General features: G+C 40.1%; 1 protein-coding gene across 1 annotated transcript in view; it reads left to right on the plus strand.

The window, feature by feature from the left end:
* The window catches only part of PKHD1 (PKHD1 ciliary IPT domain containing fibrocystin/polyductin), a 448252-nt gene extending 444377 nt beyond the window's left edge, over positions 1-3875 (plus strand). The window contains exon 66 of the mRNA XM_052647828.1: positions 3421-3875. Within this exon, the coding sequence (XP_052503788.1) occupies positions 3421-3875 (455 nt within the window). The remainder of the gene's footprint in view (positions 1-3420) is intronic.
* Positions 3876-17554: the final 13679 nt, after the last annotated feature.

A 17554-nucleotide genomic window follows, 5' to 3' on the forward strand; every position in this document is an offset into this window, starting at 1 on the left:
ATGCAGACTAGGCTATAAAAATGAAGAGAGGGAGCGGTGCGGAGGGAGGGGATAGTCATTGTTAATTTCCCTATTGCAAAAGAAACCAGTGAGTGACGTAGGTCAGACAGAGGAAGACGAATACTGTTGGATATCACTTATATATGGAATCTCAAAAAATACAGCAAACTGGGGAATGATCAAAAACAAGCAAAAAAAAGAAGAAGAAGCTAATGACTACTACCCACACAAATCTTTAAAATCATAGGCTCAGGATATTGGTTGCCCAAGAAAGTTCTAGAAGCCAAAAGAGGTTAAGGATACCTAAGAAAAATTACAGTCAACTGTGGATGAACTTGCGTGGACCCCAAACCACCAAGCCTTTCTCTTTTTCATAGAGTAAGGATATATGTTCCCGTAGTCTCCCTGAAGCTTGATCAAACCCACCAACAGGACTCTAAGAGACATAGAGGGGAAATGTGAAATCCTATCTTTCCATTTTAATGGGGATTCACCAACAAGGTGGAGGTGGAAAGGAGGCTTGCTGTTGCATATGTTTTGATACTTACTATTCTTCCTTTCCTAAGACCCAAACATTCAGCTGAATGCCTTAGGACACATATGTGCTATAAATTCATTTTTTATCTAATTTGTCTGAGATCTAAGCTTCCTGTGGAGGTCCAAGATCAAAGGATCGGATTCTTTCTGATGTTGGCGCTGACATATAATGTGTGCTGACTTAGTTCTGTCTATAACCTCACAGTGGGAGGCGGCCAGCCTCCCTCGACACCTTTACACAGCGCACTTTCATTTCGGCTGGGGAGTCTGTCAGGTATGTTGCTGATTGGAGCTGCCGTGTAAATAATTCATGGGAGATTTTTAAATGTTTGGGGGCTTGCAAAGGAAAGCTACGCTTGTGTTAGTCTTTCATGAATAGATGCAGACTCGAAGAACAAGGGGGAATAGATTTCCAAAGACGGTCTCTCAAAAATAGGATAACAATATCTTCAATGGATTGAAAATAGGTGACTTGCAGTGTTTGATTCCCCTTACATGAAGTGGTATTGGTTTTACCAAGGGATAAAAATTCAAAGCTCATTTTCCTTTTTTAAGTTTGCTTCTACCTGACAATTTATTATTCCTATTCTTTGGTTATTTGCTGATCTTGATAAACTATGTCTTTTCCTCCTGGTGGGAGCGGTAATTATAGAGATGACACCAAACTCAGGACTCAGCATAGAGCTGGGCTTAATAGAGGGACAAGGTTGATGGCAAAAAAGTTCCTTCCCTGAAGGAACTCAGAGTCCTAAGAAGAAGATGAGACGGTCATATAAGGAAAGGTGACCAATAATAGAAACAGTTGCACAAGTAAAATGAGAAACTCCAGTCAACAAGTATTGAGGCATAAATCAATGCCTTTGAGCTGTCAAGGAACAGTTCTGGAAGGATTTGAAATCCCATAGGGAGACTAGGATAACCTGGAAGCTCTAAGCAAGAGAATTATCCCATAGTTAGGGGACCATAGCAGTTACAAGCTAGGAGAAATGACTGTGGAGGAGGAGAGAAGATGTGGATAACATGAGTTTCACAGAATATTAACTGACACATCATCAAAACAATATAAACATCATGATTACTTTATCTTGTTTTACTGTTCCAAATCAGCAGTATATTATATGTTTCTCTCTCCAGGGGATCTTCCCATCTCAGGGATCGAATCCAGGTCTCCTGCCTTGCAGGCAAATTCTTTACCATCTGAGCCAACAGGGAAGCCCTTGTTTATATATATATATATATATATATATATATATATATACACATAATGTAACATTTATATTATGATGTTCTTTATATTTATATAAATAAATAAAATTAATAAATTAAACAAATAAATATATATTTTGTTATTTATATTTATACTATAATATTGTCTCTTACACTGTGATACAGACTTGCTGGTTCTCTCCTAACATAAGCCAAGACAGGCTCAGTAAACTGACAGAGAGGTATAATACACAGGTTTATCAATTAGCATTTACCTTGTACATAAAAGTATGTATGTATAAAAATTCACATCAATGCATTTGATGATGAGAAATTAGAAAATCAGGGATGGGAAATGTCAGTGACAGTACTGCCTCTCAGGGGTTTAGGGTATTTCTCAACCTTTTATTTCACTCTAAGGCACAAGGAAGATGACATTCCCACGTGTGCTACACTCTGATGCATGTATTTAGCCAAGCATTCTTCTTAACTCCCCTTTGCTAGCTTTACTTGTACACAGCATTGTTTGGTTCTCTCACTACAACTCTGGAGTCACAGATCTTGACTTCTGTACAGTAAGATGTGCTGTCATATTATTTGTGGTCTTGAGAAGTTACTTAATCCCTGTATCTCAATGGCCTCCCTTCTGAAAGGGAGATGGTAATAACACTTACTTCAGAAGGTTGTTGTAAGGATTAAATTTAGTGTGTGTGTATATTATATATATATATATACACATAATTATGTATATGTATATTTACATATATATATATAACCTGGTGCCCAGCATATAATTGCTATAAAAGTATTACTTTAAATGATTATTAGCATTTCTTTCTTCAAGGAATGCATACTGGAATGTAAATGTATGAGTAGCATTAACAATCTTGAATTACCTTTAATTTGATTAAAAAAATAATTTAATAAAGTTGTTTTAAAGTTGAACTATGGCACTTTATTGTTTATAAAACTAGGCTTTGTACATCCCTCAATACCCAATGAATTATGAGAATTAGACATTCATGAGTTAGGAAATACTTTCTGAAGAAAGAGAGAAATTTGGGGAGGTGAGTAAAAGAAGGCAGAGGGTTTTGAAAGACAGGTGGAAAAAATATTTCAGGCCTAGGGTGTGTTTTAAGATGATTCTTATAGGTGAGTAATTATATATATACAGTCTTATAGATACTTGTTTTTTTATATATTTATCTCTGCATATGTTTGTTTTTATAAAATAAAATATATTCAAGTTGTGAATTTGGCATAAAAGTCAAAAGTATTAATAAGACTGGTTTTATGTTTATTAATGCAGGTGCGAGTTAACCTTCATAGTAAGGTCTGATTCTAGCTTAATTTTCATATTTAAGCTGCCATGCTTACAATGAAAAATCCTGATTGACTTCTTATGAACATTGTAAAAGTTTTTTCTGGGAAGCGATATTATCAAATTTGTATTAGACAATTTATATTAATTATCAATTAATTAATTGATGGATGTGGAAGACATGGGTTTTTTTGAAAAAGTGTGTACTCCCAACGATATTTAGAAATTGGTAAGTTGATATAACTCAGTCTTTAATTATTTGGTGATATCTTTTCAGGAATGTTAAATATGCAAAACATGCAGTCAGCTGATTGAGGACTAAGTCTGTTTCTTCTCCTCCTTCTTGTCTCTCACAGATTTGAGGATGAAGGTCATGCTGGCCAAGCTGAACCAGCTCCCCCATCAGTCCCTGAATGGTGTGTCCAGAAGGAAGGTGAGCCACCGTGTGGTCCGAGAGGAAGGTGGCAGCCGAGAAGAGGCCGCTGTGCCTGCTCCCAGTATTGCCAGCGTCACATCGCAGAGGAACACCTGTACTCCAGGCTCTCCTGCTCAGCAGAAGTGCCTGCAGGAGAGTGGGGGCTGGAAGGGGGCCCAGGAGCAGGTGCTGAGATACCAGCTGGCAGGCCAAGATCAGCTGCTGCTGCTCTGCCCAGACCTCAGACGAGAGAGGCAGCGTTTGCAGGGCCAGAGTCAGCTCGGCAAGGGGCACATCAGTCTAGGGCTTTCCCAGGAGAAGCCAGGCTCCTGTGGTGCCACCGAGGCATTCTGCCTCCATTCAGTACATCCAGAGGCTGTTCAGGAACAGCTGTGATTGAGGAGTGGTGAGGACATTTGGGCTGCAAGTTATAGTGTTCAAAATATATCTGGATCATGATGAGCAGGGAAGATGAGGCCTGACCAGTTTGGACTAAGAAGGGAGAATATGCGCGTGTGTGCTCAGTCGTGTCCAACTCTTTGTGACCCTGTGGACTGTAACCCACTAGGCTTCTCTGTCCATGAGATTTTCTAGGCCAGAATACTGGAGTGGGTTGCCATTTCCTTCTCCAAGGGCTCTTACCAACCCAGGGATCGAACCTGTGTCTCTTGCACTGGCAGGCAGATTCTTTACCACTGTGCTATCTTGGAAGCCCAGAAGGGAGAAGATGGATTCTGAATTCTTTCTTTTCAAGTTTAACATGGAAGACAGTCATATAAGTGATGTAGGTTGAAACAATATCTAACATATCTTTTTTATTAATCATGAATCTTAGTCCAATGCTAGGCAAGTAGTAAGTTCCCAAATACTGATTTTTTTTACTTGTTTTTATCTTAAGCTGGTTATCTTATTGATTTTGCAATTTTAATAAAGGTATACTGCTGATTTATTCAAGGGGCTTCCCTGACAGCTCAGTTGGTAAAGAATCTGCCTGCAACACAGGAGACCCTGATTCGATTCCTAGGTCGGGAAGATTTACTGGAGAAGGGATAGGCATCCCACTGCAGGCTGATTTATTACAGTAGGGAGTGGCATTAAGCTTCTTCTAGGACAAAGTCCCCGACCTCCAGGCCACAGGGGTTTCCAGCCTCCTCCTGTAAGATCAATGGCAGCATTAGATTAAAAATAAAGTGCATAATAAATATAATGCCCTTCCATGAAATTGGTCCCCGGTACCAAAAGGTTTGGGGACCTCTGTTCTAGAATGATTACCCACAGTGCTTTGGGCTTCTCTTATTGAAGGGATCATGACAAAGTCTGGATGGCTACAGCTGTTTCTGCAGTGTTAGAGTAACACATTTCTTTATCCTATGGGAATATTTGAAGGACAAGAGAAGACCCCGCTCTCTGGTCTATCAGAGCTTACCTTCCAACCATAAGGCACTTGCCTGATTTTTCACAAACTGATTTTATTTCACAACTTAAATTCACTCATTATTAGGAGCCCATAGTTGAACAAACACATCATCTTTGCTCCTTGTGAGTATTGACACCTGGAAATTATATTCTCCTGGGCTTTGCTGATATTTTAGTTAAGGACAAGAATATAAGAATAGCAGGTCTGGGTAAGGAAATGGTCCATGGGCCCAGTAATTTTTTCAATAGTTCTTTCTTTTAATAACTGAGCCACATAAAAAAGTGGAAGGAAACTATTGGGAAAACAGAGATGACCAAGTAGCCAAGTGGATTATCAGCTAACTTAATTATTAGAGAAATATTAGAGAACTGCTTTTGGGGAAAGATAATGTGTGGGAGAACCATGTGCAGCCTCTCTAGGCTTTGTGCTGAGGGTTCAGATTGAAACCAGAGCAGAGGGTTAACCATGTTGATAAGTTGAGTAAGGATATGAAAGGAAGCTTCACCCAATTCACACATTTGCAGAGGGCCCATTTATGTCCAAACTAAGTGATACTTTAAGCAAGCCCAACTGTGTATCTGGCAGATCTTTTGCACCAATGAGTGAAGCCAAGACAGCTAAGGTAAAGAAAATATCTAGTAAGAACTTGCTCTCAGCTTTTATCTAAACCAGGATTTTCCAGTCTCTGAAAAATGAAAGGGATGTCTTAACGTTTACATTAGAACAGAGGAAGGAAAAACACTCTTCTATGGCAGAATTTTAAATAATAATGTCCTGGAATTAGCCCCAGAGGAGGTACTACTGGCAGAAAGTCATTGTCTGAGAGCATCAGTGGGAAAGTATGTCTCACTCTACACAAGCTGGTGGGAAAGTTCCCAATTTCTGTGTCCATTCTTTAGATGTCTTACTGACATCTCAGAGCTTAAAGCTGCCTCTGAAAGGAGGTAGGCAGCCTTCCCCAGGACATTATGCTAGATTCTCCGGGTCCTCAGAGAGCTATGATTCTTTAGTACAAACGCATTTGTAGTTAAGGCTTTTGAGAAATATAAAAACTGCTTACTAAGGGTCTGTCTATACACTCTCCCTTTCACCACCTCCAGTTCCAACCCAGGTGTCTTTCCTGAACTCTATACTGTTTATCGAATTGCCTACTGAGAGCTTCCACTAGATTTATCCTTCAGATGATGGCAGAAAGTCATTATTTGAAGGCATTAGCGAGAAAGTATGTCTTCTGTCTTTCAGTATTACATTGCCCTCACACAATACATGGCATGACCTCATTCAGGCCAGAAATCTAGAAATCACCCACGACTTGAATTTTTCCATCTAACCCTTCCCCAAAGTCAGCTGGTGCTGCTTCTGCTAAGTTGCTTCAGTCGTGTCCAACTCTGTGCGACCCCATAGATGGCAGCTCACCAGGCTCTGCCATCCCTGGGATTCTCCAGGCAAGAACACTGGAATGGGTTGCCATTTCCTTTTCCAATGCACAAAAGTGAAAAGTGAAAGTGAAGTAGCTCAGTCGTGTCCGACTCTTAACGACCCCATGGACTGCAGCCTACCAGGCTCCTCTGTCCATGGGATTTTCCAGGCAAGAGTACTGGAGTGGGTTACCATTGACTTCTCTGCCAAAGTCAGCTACCCGCTGTCATTTCTGCACCTTCTTTACCCTTCTCCCAATTTCTATCTTCTTTTCCATCCCCCATGTGCTAAACCCTGATCTTTCTGGAAGGCAAGTTTGATCCTATGCTTGTTTGGGAACAGCTAGAGTTCCCAAGTTCCCTATTAACTCTGTGCCACCAAAATCTAGGATCCCCAAGTCCAGAATGGACTCTTTGGACCTGAATAGCAACCAGAATTATCCAGAGTAACATGGAAGGCTCTTGCATGTGTCTTGGGATTTCAGAGTCTGGTCAGAATCCCCAACCCATAGTTAAGGCAGTCTTTGTTTTCCTCCTCCAAAAATGGGAGAATTGGGTAAATGCTAGAGGCAAAGAGAGCAGTTCTTGGTTCATTTATGTCTGAAGATGAGATGATTAGATAAAGCGAACCACAAACTTACTCAGACCATTAACATAGGGGACCCAGTAAATGTTTCCCAGCAGTATCAAAACTTACCCTTTCTTCAAATAAGTAATTTAAAATGTCTTGTTCCTGTGTAATTTCAAGAACTTCTTGTCTCCCATTTCTGATTTTCTATGTTTGAAGGACTCCTTTCCCCCAAGATATTGAACAAACTAAAATTCTAGACCGTTCAAAATTATTTGTAAATATTTATGGATGTTAAAGCTGAGAGGAATGATGGTAGCTGGAGTAGTTTTCATTATCTCTTGAGTTTGGGGAATTGTGTACAGGAAAGGTACCAGTCTCTGACAGAGCTTCATGTGTCTAACCAAGGTTGTATTCTGAAGCAGACTTGCCTATCTCATCGCCCAAAGAGGCTGTTGAGTACCAAGAGGATTTAGTCCTTCAGAGCCCTCCCCTTTCATAGATTATTCAGTTGAGTGATTCCCTTCCTTCTAGCAATCTAACTCCGAATGTATAAAATTACTGTACATTGAAATGTATGCAAACTATATGCAAAATGAATATGATGAAACTGAATATAGATCACACGCAAGTATTATTCAACCAAGCTTCTATAAAATGTCATGTACATGTCAATAAAAGTAAAGGATTTTAATTAATTCTGTCATTTAAAATTCATGTATGTATTCTGTATTTTGTTTCCAGAATTTGTTTTCAGTGTCAGTGTTGAAAGAACCATAAGCAGAAGGAATTACCGTACTGGATGTAGAACAATTGATTTCAGCTTACACTATGTCACTGTGACCAATTACAGACATATGTGAGAGACAAACCATATTTCCAGAATGTAATTTTTTAAGTTAAATGAGGTTTAAATGGTCAAATTCATAGATTTGGTTGTTTACAAACATTTCTTCTACCTTAAAACAGACTGGAGATGTCTGCTTGGAACAATTCAGAAAAAGAATAGATTCTGCCCATCAATCTGTTCTGTTTTGAGACAGAAGTTTTGTTTAACACATTTGTAGGACTTTCTAGAATTTATTGGAGTGTGAGTTGATATCTCTGTGCATGTGTCCTCAATTGCTAAGTGGTGTCAGACTCTGCCACTCCATGGACGGTAGCCTGCCAATCTCCTCTGTCCATGGGATTTCCCAGGCAAGAATACTGGAGCAGGTTGCTGTTTCCTTCTCTAGGGGATCCTCCCCACCCAGAAATCAAACCTGCGACTCTTGCATTGTAGGCATATTCTTTACCACTGAGCCACCTGGGAAGCTGATTTCTCCATATCATTCCTTATTTCAGTCTCAGAAATGACGACTCATTTATTATTATCACTGTATCTTTTATTTTAAAATGAGTAGCCATAATAAGAGGAAAGAAAATCAATCTCTTTTCAAAAATGTGAGAAATATCATTCTTCTCTCCACTTTATATAATAAACAGTTACTGAATCCTTACAAAGGTGAAAGGCAAAATTGGGGGGGGGGGAAATTAATGTATCTGCTTCTTTTTAAAAATTTCCTTAATTTAGTGGTACATCTATCCAGTAGAATGACTGATGTAGAAAATTATTCAAGATATACCATTAGGCTTAAAAACACATAAAGCAAGTTGCAAAAAATGGGTATAGTGTGCTTTTATCTATAGTTGATTTATGTACAGAAACATTATGGAGAGATAGCCAATACATATTTTAAAAATGAGCTACCTTTAGATAACGGAGTAGGGAATATGAGGAGATTTGTACTTCATCTTTTATATCTTTCTGAATTTCAATATTTTCTTAAAATATACTACTAATAAAAATAAAATTTAGAAATATTTTCTCCCTGTTTTGCTTGTCCAAAGGTTAGCAATACCCAGGCCTAGAAATTGCTTATAGGAAAGAACTTTTACAAAGAGAGAGGAGACAAATGTCTGTGGGAGAAATAAAGAGTGGACAGAGAAGATGAATGGACTGGGAAGAGAGTCCAGGAAGGAATAAAGGAAGAGTAGGGAAAATCTCTGAGTGAGGAAAAGAATGTTCCATAGTGGGCAATGAATAAAGTGCTGACAAGTCTACGTTCTCATCACAGTGTCCCTGGAATGTCATACAGGGCATGTCATCAGGGGCCCCTCTGTGTGAAGGGCCTTAGTGTACAGGTGTGTATGTCTATGGGCTCAACATCTCTTAGTAAGATTCGAAAATGAAGAATGGCTTTTCCATTATTCATATTGAGGAAACAATGGGGAAGCGGTTGCTAACCCTAAGTCACGAGTGGACCCGACATGACACTTATAGCGCTGAGAATTCCTGCTGGATAACATGCCTCTCACCAGATCGGTGCCACAGCCTGCACTTCTTCCAGCCCTGCTCCACGAGGAGTTATTCTAAACCTAGACCAAGTATGCTATAACCCTAAACACAAAAGCTGCCTCTTGGTAGCAGCTGTCACAACGCACTTATTAAGTAGGCTCCAGAGACTCAGACTTTTGAGAGACAGAGGCTTAAGTCAAAAGGCCATGGGCTTCAAAGGCTATGGTGGGAAAAATAATATGCTCCAAAGTTTCTTAGGGACTTCACTGGCAGTCTGGTTTTTAAGACTTCCCTTTCCAATGCAGGGGGTGCTGGTTTGATACCTGTTCAGGGAACTAAGGTCACACATACTTCACAGCCAAAAAAGCCAAAACATAAAACAGAAGCAATATGGTAATAAATTCAATAAAGGCTTTAAAAGTGGTCCACATCAAAAAAATCTTTAATTTTTCTTAAAATTTGGGAGTAAATAAATAATCCTGTGTACTTATCTATAATTCTGACAACTCTAGAAGTGCTATAATTTGGGCTATACATCTGGTAATACCAACCATTTTTTTCTCATTGGAATTTTTTCCACCTATCTTTATTCTATTCTCAGGGATGCCACTGACTCAGTTCTCACCTCTCTTTTCAACATCATAAATCTCTCCCCATCTACTGGAGTGTCCCCATGACTGTCCAACATGATTGAGTAGCTCCCACTTAAAAAAAAAAAATCAGACATTCTTTGATTCTATAGGCCCCTTCATATCTCTTCCCATTTTCTTAACCCATTCCATTAACACTGTTTGAGACTTTTGTTCACAGGTTAAATTACTTCTTCCATTTTCACTTATTCTTCCAGGCATTCCAATACACTTCTGACTCCTCTGCAGAAGAGGCTGCTCTTACAGCAATTACCAGCAACCTCCATATTGCCAATTCTAAAGAATGAGCTGTCTTCATCCTGCATGTTAACCCCATCCTTTCTCTTCCCCATTCTTGAAACAGTTTCCTCTCTTGACCTTTGTGATACCTTCTCTCCTTGATTCACTCTTTTGTCACAGAACATAGTAAGCCATAGACTGAAGGCTCAACTTTGGTTCTTTTAAATATTTATTCATTTTTGGCTGTGCTGCGTCTTTGTTGCTGTGCAGGGCTTTCTCTAGTTGCAGTGGCGGTAGCAGAGGCTACTCTCTAGTTGTGGTGTGCAGGTTTTGTATTGTGGTGGCTTCCCTTGTTGCAGAGCACCAGCTCTACGGCCTGCAGGCTTCGTAGTTGCAACATGTGGGCTCAGTAGTTCTGGCTTCCAGGCCCCAGAGTGTGGGTTTAGTAGTTGTGGTACATAGGCTTAGTTGCCCTGTGGCATGTGATGAACCATGGATGAACCAGTGTCCTCTGCATTGCAAGGCAGATTCTTAACCACTGGACCACCAAGGAAGCCCCAAACTTTGATTCTTGATCCAAAACATCATGAGACACCAAGAAAAATATCTCATTAAGCCTGCTCAGGCTCATATCTGAGAGCTAATATTGAACTAGTGGGATATATCTTTTCTGGACCCCTTTGTCATAGAAAACAGCAGCTTTCATAGTGAAAAGCAACCTGAGTATAATATACTGGAATCCCAATCTTTACTCTGCAAAATTCTAAAAACATCAACCCAATACTTTCTGATTGTAGTGTTTCAGAAGAGATGTCAGAAACCAGTCTAAGTTTTGTTCCTGTCTAAGAATGATTAAAGATCACAGGATCTTTTTTCTAGACTATTTTAAACATTTTGATAATTCTCTCCTTAGATGAATCTTTTTCTATACTAGAGAAAAATTGCAAAGAGAGGATAATGCTATTTGTAATAAGGGGAGAAAGACTCGAAATAGGGAAGGAAAACATTAGTGATTCATAAGAGAAGAGAGAGGATTTAAATAGATTTAAAAAGTGATGTTTCAGGTAGAAGAAAAATATATAAATTTAACCATAAAAGTCCGGAGAAGGCAATGGCGACCCACTCCAGTACTCTTGCCTGGAAAATCCCATGGGTGGAGGAGCCTGGTAGGCTGCAGTCCATGGGGTTGCTAAGAGTCAGACACGACTGAGTGACTTCACTTTCACTCTTCACTTTCATGCATTGGAGAAGGACATGGCACCCCACTCCAGTGTTCTTGCCTGGAGAATCCCAGGGACGGAGGAGCCTGGTGGGCTGCCGACAATGGGGTCGCACAGAGTTGGACACGACTGAAGTGACTTAGCAGCAGCAGCAGCAGCAGCAGCAACCATGAAAGTCACTCAACCCCAGATCATGGATCCTTTAAGGAAATGAATTAATGGTGTCGAATATAGGAAATAAATGGCTAGATGAATAATTCATAACTTTGTAGCATGTGAAATGATAATAAAAAGATGGTAGAAGTGATTTCAACTTAAAGTGGGCCAGATGAAAGAATACCCACTGTAACTAAATAGATTAGACACTAGGAAACAATTCTTACTTCTTGGGGAAAACTGTCAGTAAATATTGCATTTATTTCAGCATCCTACTTTGTTGAGATTTTACCGGAGAAGGCAATGGCACCCCACTCCTGTACTCTTGCCTGAAGAATCCATGGACGGAGGAGCCTGGTAGGCTGCAGTCCATGGGGTCGCTAAGAGTCGGATATGACAGGCCTAGTTAAATGCTGTTTCTCTTGTCTAATTTAGCTAATGAAGGATCATGGGATATATGAGATCTAATTTCTTCATATAAAGAAAGTTTGGATCAAAAATATTTGGCACTCTAGCCAATGCTGCTTTTAGACTCAGATAATGGTTTCCACTCCAGGTCCTTGCTCTAGAGGACTCCACCCCCATTCACTCTTCCATGTAGGCAGTCCGACCATGAAGCCAGGAGGATGTGCCCACCCACACACCATGCCCACCCCTAGTGCCCACATTGGAATTTTCTGCCCAAACAACCCTGAACCATCCACTGGGGCTTGCAGAGGCTGTTTCTCTAGATTCCTTCTTTGCTTGTCATATCAAGTCAAGTGAGGAAGAACCATTTTGACTCAGATGGTATTGAGAAATATGCCAAACTATTGTTGAATAGTACTTTCCTGATGGATGGAAAGTAAGCATGACTTCTATGTCTCCTTTTATTCTTATGAAGGGGACATGTGTTAAGACATTCATCAACATGTAACTCGTATCTTCTGGCTCACAGAGTCCTCACCTGCTGAATAAGAGCTTAGTGCCTTTGCCAGATTGCCCTGGTTATTTCTGACACTCAATGAAACAGACCCATATGGGATTCTTTTTGGGATTCACGGTAACCCTATACACCCTCCTGATTCTCAGATGCCTCCCTGAGGAGGACCTCATCCCATGCCTTGCCTTTTACCTTCTTGATCTTCAGACTTCTAGGAAGGCACCAGCTGACCTCAGCAACGTGCATTCTGTCTCTCCTGAGCAGGCACTACTGGTTGTACATAGGACAATATGGCAGGCAGAGTTTAAGATGCCATCCACTTTATCAGCCACCACATGGTTAAATGAAGTGCCCATGCCTGACTTGATCTATGTTGGCTTCTCTCACTTAGAGAATGTTCTTCAGGTTCACTGTGTTGTTGCTGATGGCAGGATTTCCCTCTTCTCTATGACTGAGTGCGATTCCAATGTGGGTACTGTTTTAAGTCGGTAAGTTGTGGTGATTCGTTACACAGCTATAGAGACACTATGGTTTCCATGAACAAGGGGAAGACCAGTCCTCTTGTATTTGCTCCTGTCTCTTGGGTGTCCCCTGTTCTCATTTTCAGCAGACATGAATCACTTCTAGCTGCTAGAAACTTAAAGCCCTCACTCGACCTGCAGGTCCCCCTGTGGGCAGCTGGATGGCATCAGTCCTGGGGTCTCCCCAGGTGTCCCACTGGCGCTTGCCTCTTCAGGGTGGAGGATGCTGGCTCTTAGGACTTCCAGACACCATGGATGTGTTCCCATCCCAGAACCACGAGATGAAAATGAGCCCGACTGTCCTTGTCTTCCTCTCTCCCTTCTGTCTTCTCATTTCCCAGTGTCTTCCCAACTAGATTCTGATGAAAGTTATTTGCAGGATCCCCATCAGTTCCATGAGTGACAGGAGACCGATGTCAAGTGAGAAAATGAAATGTAAATTTTATTAAACACCCCCTCTCATCGCCACGTATCAATGCAGATTCCAGCTGAACATAGCAAATCAAATCCTGCCTATGCCCAGCCTCGGGGCACACGGAAAATCATTTCTCCTTAATACCATTCCTTTCTAGTAAAATATTTTTCTGTTTGGTAAATGAAAATTGTAAATGCAAACCTTGTGTTAATCCCAGTGAAAAGCGTATCTTCAAAATGAACATCTGAAGGAGGGAGCAGAGAAGAGACAAGGGAAGATTCAGGGGCAAAGGAGGAGAAGTCGGGGACTGGGGGAACAGAATTGTATTTAGCTGTGTCATGCACAGTCCCGACTCATGGCTGCGCAAGGATGCATATCCACAGAATAAATGGTGACATTCTTTGAAAGCTTGGACCATGAGGACATTTATCTACATGCTGTCCTGTCTCAGAGATAATAAAGATCTTAAATCTGATACACTGTCTTGAAATTGCATTATAAATATAGATGCTTCATTCTGGGTGTATGTGCACAATTACAGGCTTGTCTGAGGTTTTGTCCAGTGGTGTCTGACTGTGTGTAGAGAAAAATCTTAATCTGGGGATCTTAAAAGTTGAAACCAATTTTGATTGCATATTTATTGTATAAAAAATAACCCAAAATTGGAGCCAAAAATGAATGCAGAGAAAGCACTTGACGAATTTGAATGAAAAACGTAAATACTGTTCTCTGCTTTTTTTTTTTTAAAGAAAGAAGGTAATTTATTGAATCTATTTTCTCTTAATTTCTTCAAATTAAGTGGATAGACTATTTTTGAAATGACATTTTATCAGGAACAGATCTTTATTTAGAATGCCTGTTCTGATTTGCCTGAGATTGGGGGGTTTCCAGGATATAAGACTCAGTGCAAAAACCAGAAAACCCCAGAAAGTTCCACGCATACAATGATGAGTTGGTCACCCTAATATATTATTATCATAAACCATATAAAATAGTCATGTCTTCTACTCTGATAATGCTTCCCAAGTGGCGCCACTGGTGAAGAACGCACATGCCAAGGCAGGAGACATAAAAGACACGGGTTTGATCCCTGGATCAGGAAGATCCCCTGCAAGAGGGCACGGCAACCCACTCAAGTATTCTTGCCTGGAGAATTCCATAAACAGAGGAGGCTGGTGGGCTATGGTCCATAGGGTCGCAGAGAGTTGGACACGACTGAAATGACTTAGCACACACACACACACACACACACACGCACACGCACACGCACACACTCTCTAGTAAATTATTAACATTGTAGACTTTATTTTGGGGAAATGGTTTTGAGCAAAATAAACTTATAGCTGTATCTGGAAACGATCTCCTTGACTTAGTCAAGCTTGGCAAATAGCATTCAGGCTTCCAAAGTAAGTGAGAACAACTCAAGCATTATACTTGTTAGCTGAGAAAACGACATTCTTATCTTTTCTTTTCTTGTGGTGAAGCTTTAAAGACTTTCTTCCTAGTACAGCTACAAGTAATCAATATAAATGAAAGTTGTGGGGGGGCGTGGAGGAATAGGGAAATTTGGATTAACACATATACACTACTGATGTTATGTATAAAATAGATAACAAATGAGAGCAAACTGCATAGCACAGAGATCTCTACTTACTGTGCTGTGGTGACCTGAATGGGAAGAAAGGCCAAGAGAGGGGGTATGCGTATATATACTTATACTATATGCACTGCTGATTCAGTTTGCTGTACAGTAGAAGCTAACACAACACTGTAGAGCAACTGAACACCAATAAAATATATTTTTTAAAAAAGGAATGTGAGTATTGCTTAGGAATGTGCTAGGACACAACGGATGTTGCATAAACAAATGCTTTGAATTAAAAGATAGAACCCAGTTAGATACAGTTTTGCATTTAACATCTGAAAACTAAGTCAAGTATTGGGCTAAATAGTGCATTCATTTTCCAAAAGAACTGTAACATTTCTTACCTAGCAAAAGTTGGCCCCTGAGATCTGATGCCCAGAGGGTGCTATATTTAGAATTTAAAAATAATGCCACACTACTTTCTGCACAAGAAGAAAGTTTATATGGAAATGTAGAAATTTTAACTTGAATTATTGTACTGGAATCCACAATCCTTGATTGCTTAATTAAACATATTCGATTTCTTAACTATTCTTCCTTTTTGCTATTTTTGTGTACAAAATAACTAAAATAGGGTACTTTGCTTTAAAAATGGGTATGAATGATATGTGTGAAGAACATAAATGCAGCACTAATGTAAGGCAAATTTGTAAGGTCATTAACATGTATATTTTGGGTTTGCCTAGATCTTTGTCTTATTTTATTTCTTCCAGTCTTAGTCTCCAACCCTTTTGTTTTCAAACCAGCTCATCCCAGATGTATTTCAAGCTCTGGACCTATCATTTTTGCATTATTCCTTCAAACTTACCTGTTCAATGACCCATTTGTGTCTAGAATTTCTACATAGTTTCACAGAATAATTCACACTCGTGTTTTAATGTTACTTACATCACACCTTCTATGGTATTTTCATTTGAACAGATTTCTCAAGGCAAGGCTTAAAGGAGTATACCTAAAGATTGAATTCCAATTACTGAAGACAGCTACTTTATGAGAGGTCCCTCAATAATATACTAGTGTCCTGTTGCTATTATTGCCACAAACTTCCTGCCTTAAAACAACTCAAATTTATTTTCCTAAAGTTTTGGATGTCCAAAGTCTGAAATCAGTTTCATTGAGCTAAAACAAAAATGCTATCAAGGGTGACTCCTTCCTGGGATTTGAGGGGAAAATCTGTTTCCTTGCCTTCTTCATCTTCCCATGGCAACCTGTATCCCTTGGCTTGTGGGCACTCCTTCAAAACACATTACTCTTACGTCTCCTTCACTCCAACTTCTTTATTCACATCTACTGCTTTTCTGATCTCCTGCCTCTCTAAGGACCCCTGCCATAACATTTAGGGCCTATCTATATGACCTAGATAACCTCTTCATTTCCAGAACTTTGATTTTTTAAAATATTTTTTATTGTGGTAACAATCACTAATATAAAATATGCTATTTGAGCCATATTTATCTGTACCATTCAGTGGCAGTAAGTACATTCACACTGTCATGCAGCTCTCTCCATCTTCCTAATTTTTCACTTTCCTAAACTGAAACTCCAGTAGTCACGTGAGAGGTGGACCATAAAGAAGGCTGAGCACCAAAGAATTGATGCTTTGAACTGTGGTGTTGGAGAAGACTCATGAGAGTCCCTTGGACAGCAAGGAGATCAAACCAGTCAATCCTAAATGAAATCAACCCTGAATATTCATTGGAAGGACTGATGTTGAAGCTGAAGCTCTAATACTTTGGCCACCTGAGGCAAAGAGCCAATTCATTGGAAAAGACCCTCATGCTGAGAAAGATTGAGGGCAAGAGGAGAAAGGGGCAACAAAGGATGAGATGGTTGGATGGCATCACTGGCTCAATGGACATGAGTTTGAGCAAGCTCCAGGAGATAGTGGAGGACAGGGAAGCCTGGCCTGCTTCAGTCCATGGGTTCACAAAGAGTTGGACAGGGCTTAGCAACTGAACAACAACAAACTGAAACTCTGTCCTGATTAAGCACTAAGTTCCCGTTCCCCAACCCCTACCCCTGGCCCCTGGCATCTACCAGTGTACTTTCTAACTCGATGAATTTGACTATTTTAGGTATCTATTAAAGGAATCGAATAGTATTTTTCTGCACCTACTGTATACTGGGATGTATTTTTAAAGTTAATTTCATGTATGTCCTACAAACAGATTGTACCTCTTTGCCCCTCCCCTACCATGCTATACAGCAGGTTCTCATTAGTTATCTATTTTATACATAGTAGTATGTGTATGTCTATCCCAAGTTCCCAGTTTATTCCCTGCTTTCACCCCTTTGGAGAAGGAAGTGTTAACTCACTCCAGTATTCTTGCCTGGAGAATCCCATGGACAGAGGAGCCTGGTGGGCCATAGTCCATAGGGTCGCAAAGAGTTAGACATGACTGAGCAACTAACAGTCAACAGTTTCCCTCTTTGTGTCCATATGTTTGTTCTCTATGTCTGTGTCTCTGATCTTTAACTTAATCACATCTGGAAGTCCCCTTTGCTATGTAAGGTAGCACTCACATTCCCAGGGATTAGGGTGAAGATAGCTTTGGATCAACCATTATTCAACCCCTTACAAATAAT

The sequence above is a fragment of the Budorcas taxicolor genome, chromosome 11 (genome assembly GCF_023091745.1).
Source record: "Budorcas taxicolor isolate Tak-1 chromosome 11, Takin1.1, whole genome shotgun sequence".
Taxonomy (NCBI): domain Eukaryota; kingdom Metazoa; phylum Chordata; class Mammalia; order Artiodactyla; family Bovidae; genus Budorcas; species Budorcas taxicolor.